The sequence below is a fragment of the Protomyctophum parallelum genome (assembly GCF_964188405.1).
Source record: "Protomyctophum parallelum genome assembly, chromosome: 17".
Classification (NCBI taxonomy): domain Eukaryota; kingdom Metazoa; phylum Chordata; class Actinopteri; order Myctophiformes; family Myctophidae; genus Protomyctophum; species Protomyctophum parallelum.
This window is the reverse complement of record NC_139719.1, coordinates 38,242,252-38,257,231: the sequence shown is the minus strand read 5'-3', so window position 1 is coordinate 38,257,231 and position 14,980 is coordinate 38,242,252. Positions and strand designations below refer to the sequence as shown.

The 14,980-nt window shown below is 45.6% G+C and overlaps 1 protein-coding gene across 1 annotated transcript in view; it reads right to left on the bottom strand.

Moving 5' to 3' along the window:
- Window positions 1–206: 206 nt before the first annotated feature.
- Window positions 207–14,980, bottom strand: part of LOC310874278 (prolyl 4-hydroxylase subunit alpha-1-like) — a 29,816-nt gene continuing 15,042 nt past the window's right edge. The window contains exons 6-16 of the mRNA XM_083787015.1: window positions 13,605–13,949; window positions 11,266–11,540; window positions 10,630–10,806; window positions 9,009–9,079; window positions 4,821–4,920; window positions 3,654–3,707; window positions 2,932–2,997; window positions 2,645–2,713; window positions 2,257–2,353; window positions 1,365–1,682; window positions 207–1,282 (exon numbers count right to left, since the gene is read on the bottom strand). Coding sequence (XP_083643141.1) covers window positions 1,612–1,682; window positions 2,257–2,353; window positions 2,645–2,713; window positions 2,932–2,997; window positions 3,654–3,707; window positions 4,821–4,920; window positions 9,009–9,079; window positions 10,630–10,806; window positions 11,266–11,540; window positions 13,605–13,949 — 1,325 coding nt within the window. The 3' untranslated portion in view covers window positions 207–1,282; window positions 1,365–1,611. The remainder of the gene's footprint in view (window positions 1,283–1,364; window positions 1,683–2,256; window positions 2,354–2,644; window positions 2,714–2,931; window positions 2,998–3,653; window positions 3,708–4,820; window positions 4,921–9,008; window positions 9,080–10,629; window positions 10,807–11,265; window positions 11,541–13,604; window positions 13,950–14,980) is intronic.

Sequence of the window (14,980 nt, the reverse complement as noted above, 5' to 3'; positions counted from 1 at the left end):
GTCAAGGACCCCCAAATTGACCCCCCATTTGAAAAGATACTTTAACTCTGAGAGTGTACAAATTAATCCATCTGTACAATCTCTCAGAGTCACAGACCCATATAAGGGTCCATTTTGTTATAATTTAGCTATTGAAAAATAGCAGATCTACAAGCTCATAGCGCGCCACCGAGTGGCGCGCTATGAGCTTGTAGGTCTGCTATTTTTGAAAAATCGTGAAAATATTTATTTTAGTATTTAGAAGATTTTTTTTTTAATTTTGGTCAGGCCTGTTCCCATCATAACACCAGAACCGGGGAGGTGATGTACTGTACACTATACCTTACGAATACAAGTAAAGTCAAATTTGCGAATGTAACCGATCTACAAGCTCACAGCGCGTTGCAATGTGAGCTTGTAGATCAGCTGGTTTAGCCGTTTTTTTTTGGCAAAGTTCTGTGTTCTGAGAACTGGAGGTTATAGCACCCCCTCGTAGGCAGCTATAGGGCCCAGATTAGATTCTAAAGGTCATTACACACTGGCGAATTAGCGACGCGATATATTCGTGCGAATAATTCGCATTTAAAAAAAAACAATTGAAGTCCATGCAAGCTTCCACATCAGTGGCGAATGTGCGAATGTGCGAAAATGCAACCGTTTTCGCTTTTATTTGTTCGCTCTGGTGTCGTATTTTGCAGAGATTCGCAGGCGAACTGCAACATGCAATATTTCGCATTTTCAGATCGCTTATTTGCATCGCGTCGCTAATTCGCCAGTGTGTAATGACCTTAAGAACCTTATCTGAAAAGTAGTATGTATGGAAAACAGAACCCTTTTATGGCACGGCACACTTATATAGTTATTGTAGTCGAAAAAAGCTATGATATGATCCCTGAACATTAAACTCAGGGTTCATGCAAAAAAACTAAACAAACAAAAAAACAAAAACAGCATATTATATTATAAAGGACAAACTGCTCCTAATATCATATTTTAGTGCATTTTCTGGAAACTCTGCTCCGTTCAAATGAGGGAGGAGTGGTTGACAGGCACAGAGAGACACAGTGTTCTTTCCTTTAGCTACAAATGTCAGTGTTTTTATCTGGCGTGTTTGTCCCTGAAGGACCTCAGGGCTGAGACACTATCTATCTATCTATGTATCTATCTATCTATCTATCTATCTATCTATCTATCTATCAGATTTGGCAGCCGTAGAAATACAACTGACTGGACCGTCCATTTGTAACCCTCCCGGAGTTAAATGAACACTGAGGATTTTACTGTACACAAAATAAGGCACTAACTTGACACACACACACACACACACACACACACACACACACACACACACACACACACACACACACACACACACACACACACACACACACACACACACACACACACACACACACACACACACACACACAAACTCCACGCCGAGTCAGGCATACAGTACACGCTCAGTCGCGCACACTAACAAACACATACATACTTCAGATTTTAAAAAAATCGAGGTGTCACTTCAGAGTCAGCAGTCGAAGGAATAGGAAATGAAAGGGGATGGTTGGAGGTGTGGGGGGGGGGGGGGGGGCCTCAGATGAAGAAGCGGTCAGACCGGGGGTTGCCAGGTCAGACCGTCTCCGTCAGGTCACAGCGCCTCCTGAACTCCTGGCCTCGCTCGTGGATCCATTTGTTAGAAACTGAAGACAAAGAGGATATCAGGTCAATGGTAAACGGTGCATTTTATATAGGCACTTCACAGAGAGGATTGTGCATTTACATTCACACACACACACACACACACACACACACACACACACACACACACACACACCGATGGCGGCGGAAACCATGCAAGGCACCAACCAGCACATCGGGAGCAATTTTAGGGTTCAGAGTCTTGCTCCTCGAGGACACTTCGTCGACACCAACTCTCACAGGGTTCGAACTGGCACCCGGTTACCATCCAGCCACTCTACCGCTGAGCCACCGCCGCCCAGTAAGTAGAACAAGTAGAGGCATCATCAATAATAATAAAAATAATAATAATAGCATTTTCATAGCGATTTTCTATGCACTGCAGGCTTACTAAAAGCGCTTACAATGGTCCATTCATTCCTACATTGGGAGGTGAAGCAGCGAACAGTCAACACACACACACACACACACACACACACACACACACACACACACACACACACACACACACGGAGTGCAAAACATACTCTCCCCATGCATGCCGCGGGCTGCTGGAGACAAAGATGGCCGACTCACCCCACTTGTTCCCCACCAGGACAGGACAGGCTGCGTGTCTGGTCCTGTAGTCTCCCTCTCCGTCAGGAAAGAGGTTGTACCAGAACACGGCTGACCCCTATAGACACATAAAGATTAAAGATCAATACAATCTCACCAGTGGAAAAAATGTTGCCAATGAATTAACACTTTGAGGGCTTTAAATTGTTTAACCCATTCTGACCCGAGATCAGATTCTAAAAAATTGTCTTCTACATCCTGACGGTTTTCTGAAAAAGCTATGTTTCTATTATGTCAGTCGTTTCTTCGATTTTTCTAAAATAGCAGACCTGCAAGCTCATAGCGCGCCACTCGGTGGCGCGCTATGAGCTTGTAGATCTGCTATTTTGTGCTGCGCTGTGATCTGTACCTTCCTGGGCGCCACGGACGCCCCTATGTCCGTGAAGACGGTGGCGCCCCCTGAGGCCACGTCGCTCATCTGCAGGAGGAGGAGGAAGAGGAGGAGGAGGAGGAGGAGGAGGAGGAGGAGGAGGAGGAGGAAGAGGAGAGAGAATCAAAGCCCACACAGCGTCAGAATCAGAATGCACGGGAACTATCGAACAAATCCAGAGTATTTCTTCTTCCTCCGATGAACCGATGAGAATCGTTCACATGAGCGTTGACAATGTGTGATTCAATTAAACGGTTTATACTAACGTATAGAAGCCAGGTGGCGATGCGGTTTCCTGTGCCCAGCTCCTTAAAGGCGTCCGGTTCGTCTTTCTGTAAGAAGCAAGACAAGACTTTGAGACCCACTGTGTGAGCCAACAAACACGCACAACAGCAGCACCCTGACTCCGTTTGACCAGAATAGGAACAGAGCCTTCATTAGTGTCATTGGTAACACCTGTGAAGGAAGTATAGGGAAGGGGCCCCCAAGTTCTTTCCAGAATGGCAGGTGTGCTGCATAGCAAAGAGATGTTTGAGTGGTGCAACCACTCCTACAACCAGCCCTCCAGCAATGTCCGTATGCGCCTATGTGGCCATGGGCACGAGTATATGACTATAGGGTACCAGTAGGGGGCGCCAGAAACAGAGAGAGGGATAGTGCTGCAATGTTGCCTGCTAAAGAGAGAGAGAGAGAGAGAGAGAGAGAGGTGGGTGGGGGGGGGGGGGGGGGAGCTGCACCACTCAGTTCACACAGGTGTGATTATATATATAGAGACGACAGTCCTCAGATATTTGAAATCACCATTAAATGGCACAGCGGTGGTGCTGCCGGCATCTCACTCCAATATGTAAACACCTCAAACAATCACGTAAAACATGTGAGGTCGCACGTGCACGTGCACACATGCATGCGCATACATGCGCCATTACATTCTGAATGAATATTATGTTACTAATTTCTGCTATGGACCAAACAAACTGGTTCTTACCCGTCCAAAGTCAAAGTGAGGCTCGTACTGCCCTCCGACTCCATAGTTGGCCACCTGCAGTTACACACAACAGTTAACGCATGCTGACCTGAGATCAGATTATATAAATGTCTTCTACATCCTGACAGTTTTCAAAAAATAGCAGACCTACAAAGCTCATAGCGCGCCACTCGGTGGCGCGCTATGAGCTTGTAGATCTGCTATTTTTGAATAACGTAATGCTAACGTAATGCTAACACCAAAATGGGTTCCCGTTCAGAATGGCTTAATTCAAACAGTAAGTGACATAACTTCTCTTTCGACAGCCCCAACTGTGACATGTATGATGTATCTACAACGTTTTATGTAGGCATTTAGCATGTATAAAATATATATATTAGAAACAATATACTGTCCAAAGAATAGTCTGTACATTGAAACAATAAGACACCAGGTAAACAATCATCTAGCATCTGTCTAAAATAAATAACGCTATATCTAAATGACATTTCAATCTTTGCATATAAGACTGCAAAGGTCGTCACGGCTAAAATGGTAAATGGTGCATTTATATAGCAGATTGTGCATTACATTCACCCATTCTCACACGCACGCACGCACGCACGCACACATTCATACACCGATGGCGGCGGAAACCATGCATAATCTCTGGGAAGCCAACAGGCTGAAGGAGCTCGTCCATGGGGCTGGGGCTCCAGCCTCATGGCTGTGCGATGCTGTTTTTGTAAACTCTGATAATAAAATGGACTTGGAAACTTTCATTGGCCTGTCCGTCGTCAGTTCTCTTCTCTCTTAAGTTGCTAGGAAATATACATCACAAAGAATTAGAAAGTAGAAAAAAACGGCAGGTTACAACACTTGTTTTGTTGTTTTTCTTCTTTGTAATTATTTGTTTGGCCCGAAAAATTGTGTGCGTTGTCATGATTTGTCACGACAAGAGTCGGCTTCGTACGGACGCTTAAAAGGTCTTTAAATAAATACGTTTTGAAAAGCCTATGGAGAAAATGAACGGAGAATCATTTCCTGGGCCACTCGTCGTTCTGAAAGGGGGAGGGACTCTATAGGCTAGGGCCGCTAGGCCAAGTTCTCCGGGGTGAGGTGGAGTCTGACGAGGAGGTTAGTTCTAGTGTTCAGATTCTACGGGCGGGGGGGGGGGCGTTGTGTCACCTGTAGCTCCTCTGCGGTGCTGATGTCCAGACCCGTGAGGTCCTCAATCCTCTGGTTGATGCGGTCCACTACTGGATGCTCGTATTCTGCCAGCCACGCACTGCAGCGCGCGCGCACACACAAACACACACACACACACACACACACACACACACACACATAGACACACACACACACACACACACACACACAATAGGCAGCGGGTGAGCCTTGAACGTTTGGGAAGTGCTAGTAATGTTTGACACAACTATTGTACAACACCGGACCGGGACGAAGTGACTGGCCATGATAATAAGATCCATTGATGTAACCGACGTGGCCCCCAAATAATGCTATGAAATAACAACACGGCGAGCCGTCGGTTTCAAAGGCATTAACCCATTTAGGCCTTAAAAAAAAAAAGAAAAAAGGTCTTCTAAATCCTGACAGTTTGTGCTCAATATTTCATGTCAAGGAACCCCAAGAATGATATGTAATTGGCCACCGACCTGAAAACCGACCGGAACCTCTCAGAAGCAAAGAGTATGAGCATATGAGTTAAAAACGTTCACTCTGAAAGAATGTATACATTCAAAGATTTGTGCCGCATTTTCACGATTTTTCCAAAAATAGCAGACCTACAAGCTCGTAGCGCTAGATCTGCTATTTTTCAATAGCTAAAGTATAACACCAAATGCCACCAAAAGGGTTTCCCGCCCTGAATGGGTTAATCAGACCACTTTGACGAATGTACGAATGATTATCTGTTCAAATCGGTGGCATGCACATGGGAATCTGTCCGTCCATCGTCGGCCTGTCCGTCAGTCTGTCAGTCAGTCTGTCTTCCCTCGTTTATCTCTGGTCTGTGTGGAATTGGGAGGGAATGGAATTATCTTCATGAAAAGGTAAGGTAAGACGGGCGTTTCACTTGACTCCAGTTCCAGTCAAGTGAAAAAGCCTTTATTTGTACGGCATGGAAAAGATCAAACCCAATTACCGCCAGCATTAATTAATCCCTCGATAGCGCATTGCCAGGGTTTTTTATCGCACGTAACACTTACTTTGAAGAGCCGGATATCCGTAAACCGGATGTTACGGTGACACGGATATCCGTAAACCGGATGTTACGGTGACAAACTGCTGTGTGCGGCGTCTTGACCGGTTGTTGTCCTCTCGTTCGGTGGTGGAAAACCCCCGACCGCGAGTATCACAGCGGCTGCTACAGGGCGTTGAAAACGCTCGTCTGGGCCAGAGACTGCCCCCGCCCCCCTCAATGTCGTTTCTGAGATACAGGGCTTTCAATGCAGGGCTTAGAATGGAAGTGGATGCGCGCGCATTTTCAAAATGGCCACTGTTCCTCGTTTCTGGCAGGCTCCGTGTTAAAAATGGACCGACGCGTTTTGGCTACAAAGCCTTCGTCAGGGTCCCATGGAATTAGTTTTATATTTGCAACCACAAACGGGCAGCTAAAGTTCTTCGTTCTTCTTTGCAATTTTTTTTTTTTTAACCCATTTTGGGTGGGAAACTCTTTTGGTGTTTTAAACATTATGTTATAATTTAGCTATTGAGAAATAGCAGATCTACAAGCTCATAGCGTGCCACCGAGTGCGCGCTACGAGCTTGTAGGTCTGCTATTTTTGAAAATTTGTGAAAATCTTTGAATATATATTTCAGAGCGAACATTTTTAACTAAAATATTGGCTTCTGGGGGGTCCCTGGAACTACTTATTTTGAGATGGGGGTCCGTGGCCCAATAGAGATAATTCTGGGGGTCCTTGACATGAAAAAGGTTGAGCACAACTGACATAGGTCTTTCAGAAAACTTATCGGAAAACTCGTATCGCGCCACCGAGTGGCGCGATACGAGCTTGTAGGTCTGCTATTTTTTGAAAAAAATCGAAGAACGACTGACATTTTTTAGAATCTGATCTCAGGTCAGAATGGGTTTATCAGACCAGTGTGTGTCCAGTGGAAACCTCGTATGAATCTGATCTCAGGTAATAATGGGTTAAAAAAAGAGATTTTTGCGATTATGTAATGATTGCAACAAGCCCACGCACTATGAGTAGCTCCAATCAATGGCAATCATACCAGCTGCACTAGACGAGCGGCTGTAAAACTATCTTTTCCACATTCTTTCCACCTAAATTCACCATATGATATTGTTTATCGTTTATCCCATTCTGACCTGAGATCAGATTCATACAAGGTTTCCACTGGACACACACCGGTCTGATGAACCCATTCTGACCTGAGATCAGATTCTAAAAATGTCAGTTTTCTTCGATTTTTCAAAAATAGCAGACCTACAAGCTCGTAGCGCGCCACTCGGTGGCGCGCTATGAGCTTGTAGATCTGCTATTTTTCAATAGATAAAGCATAACATGATGCTAACACCAAAATGGGTGCCCGCCCAGAATGGGTTATAAGGATCCCCATTAGCTTTTGCCTTGACAAAGTCTTCCTGGGGTCCGACACAGACAAACATTTAACCCATCACCCTTTTGGTGTTTTTAAGCATCATGTTATACTTTAGCTACTGAAAAAGAGCAGATCTACAAGCTCGAGCTTGTAGATCTGCTATTTCTTTTTCTTTTGAAAAATCAACAAAATGTGGCGCAAATCTTAGAATATATATTCTTTCACAGTGAACGTTTTTAACTAAAATCTTCTGGGGGGGGGGGGGGGGGGGGGTCGGCGGTCGATTACATATAATTTTTGAGCACCACTGACATAGAAACATAGGTTTTTCAGAAAACTGTCGTGATTTAGAAGACTTTTTTTTTTTTTTTTAAACATCGACGTCAGGCCTAAATGGGCTGTTCATAGTCCAGTTTTCGGTGGAGAGGTGACCACCAAAAAACTACAACATGAGGACGTCACGTGGCGGTGGTCACCGCTCACTCAACATCTCTCTGTTTTTACTGAGTACTGAGTTCACCAGTGAAGATGGTGGTCAGCTCCTCACGGTAAGGCTGTCCCCAAACATCCAAGGTTCCAATGTTCGCTCGTTAGGGTTGGCACTCGAATCTTAATTAATGGGTTTGAACCATTCATTTTTTTTATTTAATTTTTTAATAAAGATAAATATATTTTTTTTTTCCTTTTTTATTAACTCAAAAATATATCTCGGCAAGAATGTGATATGAGCATGTCAAAAAAAAGTTAGTTTCTAGTGCATTCCTGTCAGAAGTCATGTCTATCTCCTTGCTGCGCTGTCCTAGCCTGGTTAATAAACCAGACTAATATCGCACGGATCCGCGGGATATTAGTCTGGGGAGGCTCAGCTTGGATTTCATTTCCAGGGAAACAGTTTCTCTTTGACGCAATTGGTCAGAGCTACTGTCAGTCAAAGGTCTCAAGCATTGAACGTCACTGTACCAAAGCCCGCCCATATTGTATACCGTGTCCCTATTGGGCGCACACATTCTCGTGTGTAGAAAATGGGCGTACAATTGAGCCTCTCCAGACCGAAATCCGCCGGTAGGCATTTTTTTTTGCCAACGGCTGATTCGGTCTGGTTTATTAACAGTTTGACCGCTGAAAACGATTTACCAGACTTTTAATCACCCCCCCTTCACTGCCGAGATTGTTATATTACCTTTAGAGCATACGCTGAATTATTTGGGCTTTTAATCCGCGAAAATCGAGCGAAAAAACCTCCCCCCGTTTGTTATGATAGATCGTACCACCCGCCATCTTGCTAGACCCGGGAGAAGCAGCACAGGACCCGCCTCCATGAGGCGTTGAACCCCATTCGTTTACATTGGCCTCAATTTCCCAGAAGCCCTAGCAGCCTACAGCATGTGACGATTTCCGGTTTCTCATCACAACGGATGCGTCTAATAACTATCTGCGCGGCGAAGAAGATTTTTCTTTTTTTTGTTTACATTACGGCGGATTAAACACATAAAACAAAAGTCGCGTATGTCGAATATGGCAGCGACAATAACCTGGAGTAATCCATTCAAAGCACGGAAACTGTTAACCAGGCTAGCGCTGTCCCTCTCCAAAATCCCCTGTGCACATTAATTTGGTGATGGGCCTGCAGCCAACCAGCCAATCAGCTAATTAATTAGAAACAAATGGTCCGAATGTTCACTCGGAAATTCCTGCCGAAGTTCGAGTCCTAAAATAAGGGCTAGGGTACAGCCGTACCTCACGGAAAACTGGACTATGATGAATATAGGCCTTCATTTAGGCTCTTACCTCTTGGACACTCTGTAGTGAGCTGTGGTCAGTTTCCCTGTGTTTGGGTCATGGACTGTGGCACGTTTTAACTGAGAGAGAGACAGAGAGAGATCAGAATGGAACAGAGCCTTCATTTAGTATCATTGGTAACACCTGTGAAGGAAGTAGGGAAGGGGCCCAGGTTCTTTCCAAAATGGCTAAATTCAATGGAGCTTTATCGGCATGAGAAAACATACGTTTACATTGCCACGGCAAAAGTGGAACAAAGCAATCAAAACAAAATGAATGTATATGTACAATTAAATATATAAATGGGAAAATACATGAAGGTGTAAACAGAGCTATACGAAACTATCGACTATTGTCCGTCAGAAATAGTTCATCCATCCATAAACTTGTGAAAGTTGACAACATTACTTAGTGTAATAACCCATTTAGGCCTGACGTCGAAATAAATAAAAAACGTTCGCTCTGAAAGAATATATATTCAAAGATTTGTGCCGCATTTTTTACGATTTTTCAAAAATAGCAAACCTACAAGCTCGTAGCGCGCTATGAGCTTGTAGATCTGCTATTTTTCAATAGCTAAAGTATAACATAATGCTTAGTTAAAACACCAAAAGGGGTTCCCGTTCAGAATGGGATAAGGCAGTGGTTTTCAACCAGTGGTCCGGGGACCACCAGTGGTCCTTGAGGGGGTTCCAGGTGGTCCCCGGCTAAATGGTGGAGAGTTGGTTGGTAAATTAGATCTTTAATTCTCGACTCTTGAGTGTAAAATGAAACCAAATGTACCTTTCAATTGTTACACTCTCAAGAGTGAAATTATTGTTAAATACCTGCATTATAGGGCTACTTAATTTACGAGATAAGAAGTCTAGGCAATTAGAGCATGTAAAATAATGTTTGCCTGGTATCTCTCTTGTGGACAAAATACTATAAAGAATACTATACTACTATTTTTATTTTTTTTATTTTTTTTATCATCGTCATATGAAAGCAGGGAATCATAGCTTCAAATTGACATATTGGTTGTTCAGTTTGACCCACCAGTTTTGGAGATGTGGCTTAATATAGAGTGATGTCTCACAAGAAAACAGGCTCGAAAGGTTCACTTCTGTGGTCTCTAACATTACGCCAAGCTACATGTTTAAGCATAAATTTTTCATATTTACATGTCGATTTCAGCTCTGATATTTATTTCAGACATGCTCTAGTATGTGAAGAGTCTGCCTGTGCTATCAACTCATTTAGGATAAAATATACAGTACATAAATTCAGTTTTTCTCGGATAACCCATTCTGAACGGGAACCCATTTTGGTGTTAGCATCATGTTATGCTTTAGCTATTGAAAAATAGCAGATCTACAAGCTCATAGCGCGCCACCGAGTGGCGCGCTACGAGCTTGTAGGTCTGCTATTTTTTTTAAATCGAAGAACGACTGACATTTTTAGAATCTGATCTCAGGTCAGAATGGGTTGATCAGACCAGTGTGTGTCCAGTGGAAACCTCGTATGAATCTGATCTCAGGTCAGAATGGGATAAATAACGGCCTTGATTATGGAGAAAAAAAAAGGTTGAAAACCACTATTAAAAAGTGGGGTTATGGCGCCCTCCGGTGGCGACGGCGTGACGTCTCACCCTGGGCTTGGCCAGCTCCTTGACCGTGGCCATCTCGCTCTCCGACACCACGTCCAGGAAGCGCACGATGCGCGGGCTGTCCCACTCGTCCTCCTGCTTCACCGGGCCGATCACGTACAGCGGGTGGCGCCCGTTGTCGTAGTAGCGGCAGAACAGGCGGCTCCGCCTACGCGGAGTCTGATGGAAGGGGCGGGGGGAGAGAGACAGAGAGAGAGAGAGAGAGAGAGAGAGAGAGAGAGAGAGAGAGAGAGAGAGAGAGAGAGTCGTTGAGGCAGAAAGAAACAGTGTTGTTTTTGGCAGCGCATTTTGATTTTAGTTTTAGTCCTATTTTAGTCTCTTGAATGGTTTTCATTTAGTTTCAGTCACATTTTAGCCACCTGGGAATGTTTTAGTGTTGCGTCTAGTTTCAGTTTGACTAAACGTCACGAGATTTTAGTCGACTAAATCTACGGTTGATTCAGTCGACTGAAATGCATTCTGGAGGGCCTTGATGCCGTCGTAATGACACTTATACACTTGCTGAAAACAGCCGATCTACAAGCTCACAACGCGACACATTGTGAGCTTGTAGATCGGCTATTTTTCAGCATGCAACCAAGTGTAAAATGACTTATACTGGATTTTAGCGTCTCCTACCAGCCTGAGTCCCTCTCCTCGGCACAGCTTCTCGTATTTCCTCCTCTCGGGCAGGTAGTCGGTTTTGAACGTGGGACGGCCTTTCTCCTTCGTCCCCTTCGTCTCCCTCCTCTCCCTCGTCTCCCTCTTCTCCCTCTCCGCTCCCTTCCCCCCTCCTCCTTCTGCTCCCTCCTTCCTCCTCGCCTCCTCCTCCTCCTCCTCCTCTGCCTTCTTCTGCTTGGTCAGCTGGTACTCAAAGTACTTCAGGTTACCGTTGGCCCGCTGGTGGTCAGGATCTGAGAGAGAGAGAGACATGAGGACACCATTACCATTCTGACCTGAGATCAGATTCTAAAAATGTCTTCCACATCCTGACAGTTTTCTGAAAAATCCATGTTTCTATGTCAGTCGTTCTTCGATTTTTTTCAAAAAATAGCAGACCTACAAGCTCGTAGCGCACCACTAGGTGGCGCGCTATGAGCTTGTAGATCTGCTATCTTTCAATAGCTAAAGCATGACATAGTGCTAACACCAAAAGGGGTTCTCGCCTAAAGTGGGTTAAATTCACCCACACATTCATACACCGATGGCGACTGACCTGAGATCAGATTCTAAAAATGTCTTCTACATCACGACAGTTTTCTGAAAAAGCCATGTTTCTGTGTCAGTCGTTCTTCGACTTTTTCAAAAAATAGCAGACCTACAAGCTGTAGAGCTTGAGCTTGTAGATCTGCTATTTTTCAATAGCTAAAGCATAACGTAGTGCTAACACCAAAAGGGGTTCCTGCCCAAAATGGGTTAACTTAACCCGGATCTACAGATTGTAGATCTTCTATTTTTGAGAAATTGTGAAAAAGGTGGTGCAAATCTTTGAATATATATTATATTATAACGTTTTTAACTCAAATCTTTGCTTCTTGGGGGGGGGGGGGGGGGGGGGGGGATCGTAGCGCGCCACCGAGTGGCGCGCTACGAGCTTGTAGGTCTGCTATTTTTGAAAAATCGAATAACGACTGTGACATTTTTAGAATCTGATCTCAGGTCAGAATGGGTTAATCAGACCAGTGGTGTGTCCAGTGGAAACCTCGTATGAATCTGATCTCAGATAAGAATGGGTTCATCAGACCAGTGGTGTGTCCAGTGGAAACCTCGTATGAATCTGATCTCGGGTCAGAATGGGTTCATCAGACCAGTGGCGTGTCCAGTGGAAACCTCGTATGAATCTGATCTCAGGTCAGAATGGGTTCATTAGACCAGTGGTGTGTCCAGTGGAAACCTCGTATGAATCTGATCTCAGGTCAGAATGGGTTATAGATTGTGTGGGGTCTCGCGAGCGACACCCCGCGATGGTAAGTGCGTTGCCAGGGCAACCAGACAAGCTGTCAGACAGAAGACGCCTCGGATCGTAAGACACGCCCTCGGCCGCCTAATAGGGGAGGTCTACGTCCCGAACCTCCTCCTCCACCAGATTGAGCTGATGGACGGACCGCGCCCAAACCAGCAAGCGGCCACACCCGGCGTATAAAAGGAAGACTTAGTAGTCGGTCTGACAGCGGCTGGTTCACACACACAAGCGCTCACGGAGGCACGCACGCACAAACCGTCGGGGGGTAAGCAGACACACACGCTCTCACCAAACACACACACTCCTGTGTATATATCTCTGCATGCCTTAACTGTCACTCTCCCCGTCACAGGCTTTCAGGATCGGGCCAGGGAATGTCCGCGGGACAGAGACCTCGGACGACACGGATGAATGAGTGAATTAGGAACGGGAGTTCCAGGAGTTCACAGTTATCGCGACGCAACAGGGGGGCAGCCCTGCCACAGCGAAGACAACTGGAACCCATACTAAAAGGTCGGAAGGAAACCTATTTAATTCCACACAGACTATTCTTCGAGGACTGCCTAGCAAGCAGGCTCTCGTTGTATTGAACGCCGGTGGGCTAAACGGCAGGTGCACGCTCGGAGCTGAACCCGCTATGGGAGAAGATACGCTACAGTAAAGGCTAAATACTGACGACGTCACGAAGCAAGGCTCCGCCGTCATATTATTATTATTCTTATCGTTTCTTATTATAACGAGCCCTCCAGTGTGGAGTCGTGCCGTAAGAAGAAGGCTGTATAATCTAAGTTGAAACTAACGGATGTTTCTCACCCTACTCCAGGCGATCGAAGGAATCCTGTGAAGCCAATAATACTGTACGCTTGTGAATGCTACCCAGAGACGGATGTCGAGCGTCTCATTTGTGATCTAACTGTCATAATCAACCTTCTTGCTAATAAACAGCGTTTTGAAGTGCTGCAATACCCTGTTCTGCCTGTTCATTTCCCACCAAGACTCCACAATAGCCACTCACCCAGCTGCAGCAGTCTCCTGGTGTGCTCCAGGGCCCTCTCCAGCTCCCCCTGCTGGTAGATGGCGTAGCTGAGGTAGTCCAGGACGGTGACGGCGGTCACGACAGTGGCCTCGTCAGCGCGGGGGTCCGGCTGGGCCGCGGCGGCGGCGTCGTTAGCGGCGGCGTTAGCAGCAGCGTTAGCGTCGTTAGCATGGGCGGCGGCAGCGCGGTCCATCTGCCTCAGCGCCTCCTCCATCCACAGCTCCGTGTGGTAGTAGTCGGCCTCGGCGTACGCCACCTTGCCCAGGTCGAAGCAGTCGTCCGCCGTCAGCCGGGCCCGGTACCGCACGTCATCAGAGGACGTCCCTATGGTAGAGAGACAGAGGGAGAGACAGAGAGAGAGAGAGAGACAGAGACAGAGACAGAGACAGACACAGAGACAGACAGACAGACAGACAGACAGACAGACAGACAGACAGACAGACAGACAGACAGACAGACAGACAGACAGACAGACAGACAGACAGACACAGACACAGACAGACAGACAGACAGACAGACAGACAGAGAGAGAGAGAGAGAGAGAGACACACAGACAGACAGACAGACAGACAGACAGACAGACAGACAGACAGACAGACAGACAGACAGACAGACAGACAGACAGACAGACAGACAGACAGACAGACAGACAGACAGACAGACAGACAGACAGACAGACAGACAGAGAGAGAGAGGGTGGGGGTGCGGGGATGTGGGGGGAGAGAAATAAAATGTATTTGAAAACGTCAGCTACGTATACCGTAGTTACTTTGTATATTTTGATTAATAATTATTATTACAAAACATACATTAAGCCACTTCAATCATACATTTTCGGGGGCCATTCGCAAACAGCCCGATCCACAAGCTCACAACCGCGTCGTGCAGAAACCTCCCATATGGATTCTTTATTTATTTTTATGTTGTGTTTGTTTTTTTGTAGCAGATCGGCAAACACGGCGCGAAGCGACTCATTTTGAGCTTGTAGATCTGCAGACCTTTGAGCTTGTAGATCTGCAGACCTTTGAGCTTGTAGATCTGCAGACCTTTGAGCTTGTAGATCTGCAGACCTTTGAGCTTGTAGATCTGTAGACCTTTGAGCTTGTAGATCTGCAGACCTTTGAGCTTGTAGATCTGTAGACCTTTGAGCTTGTAGATCTGCAGACCTTTGAGCTTGTAGATCTGCAGACCTTTGAGCTTGTAGATCTGTAGACCTTTGAGCTTGTAGATCTGCAGACCTTTGCTGCTTTTCAATATGAATCCTCGCCAACTTTAAATGAAAGGTATCTCGAAGCTTCAACGTTTTTAACCCATTTAGGCCTGACGTCAAAAAAAAAAAAAAAAAAGTTTTCTAA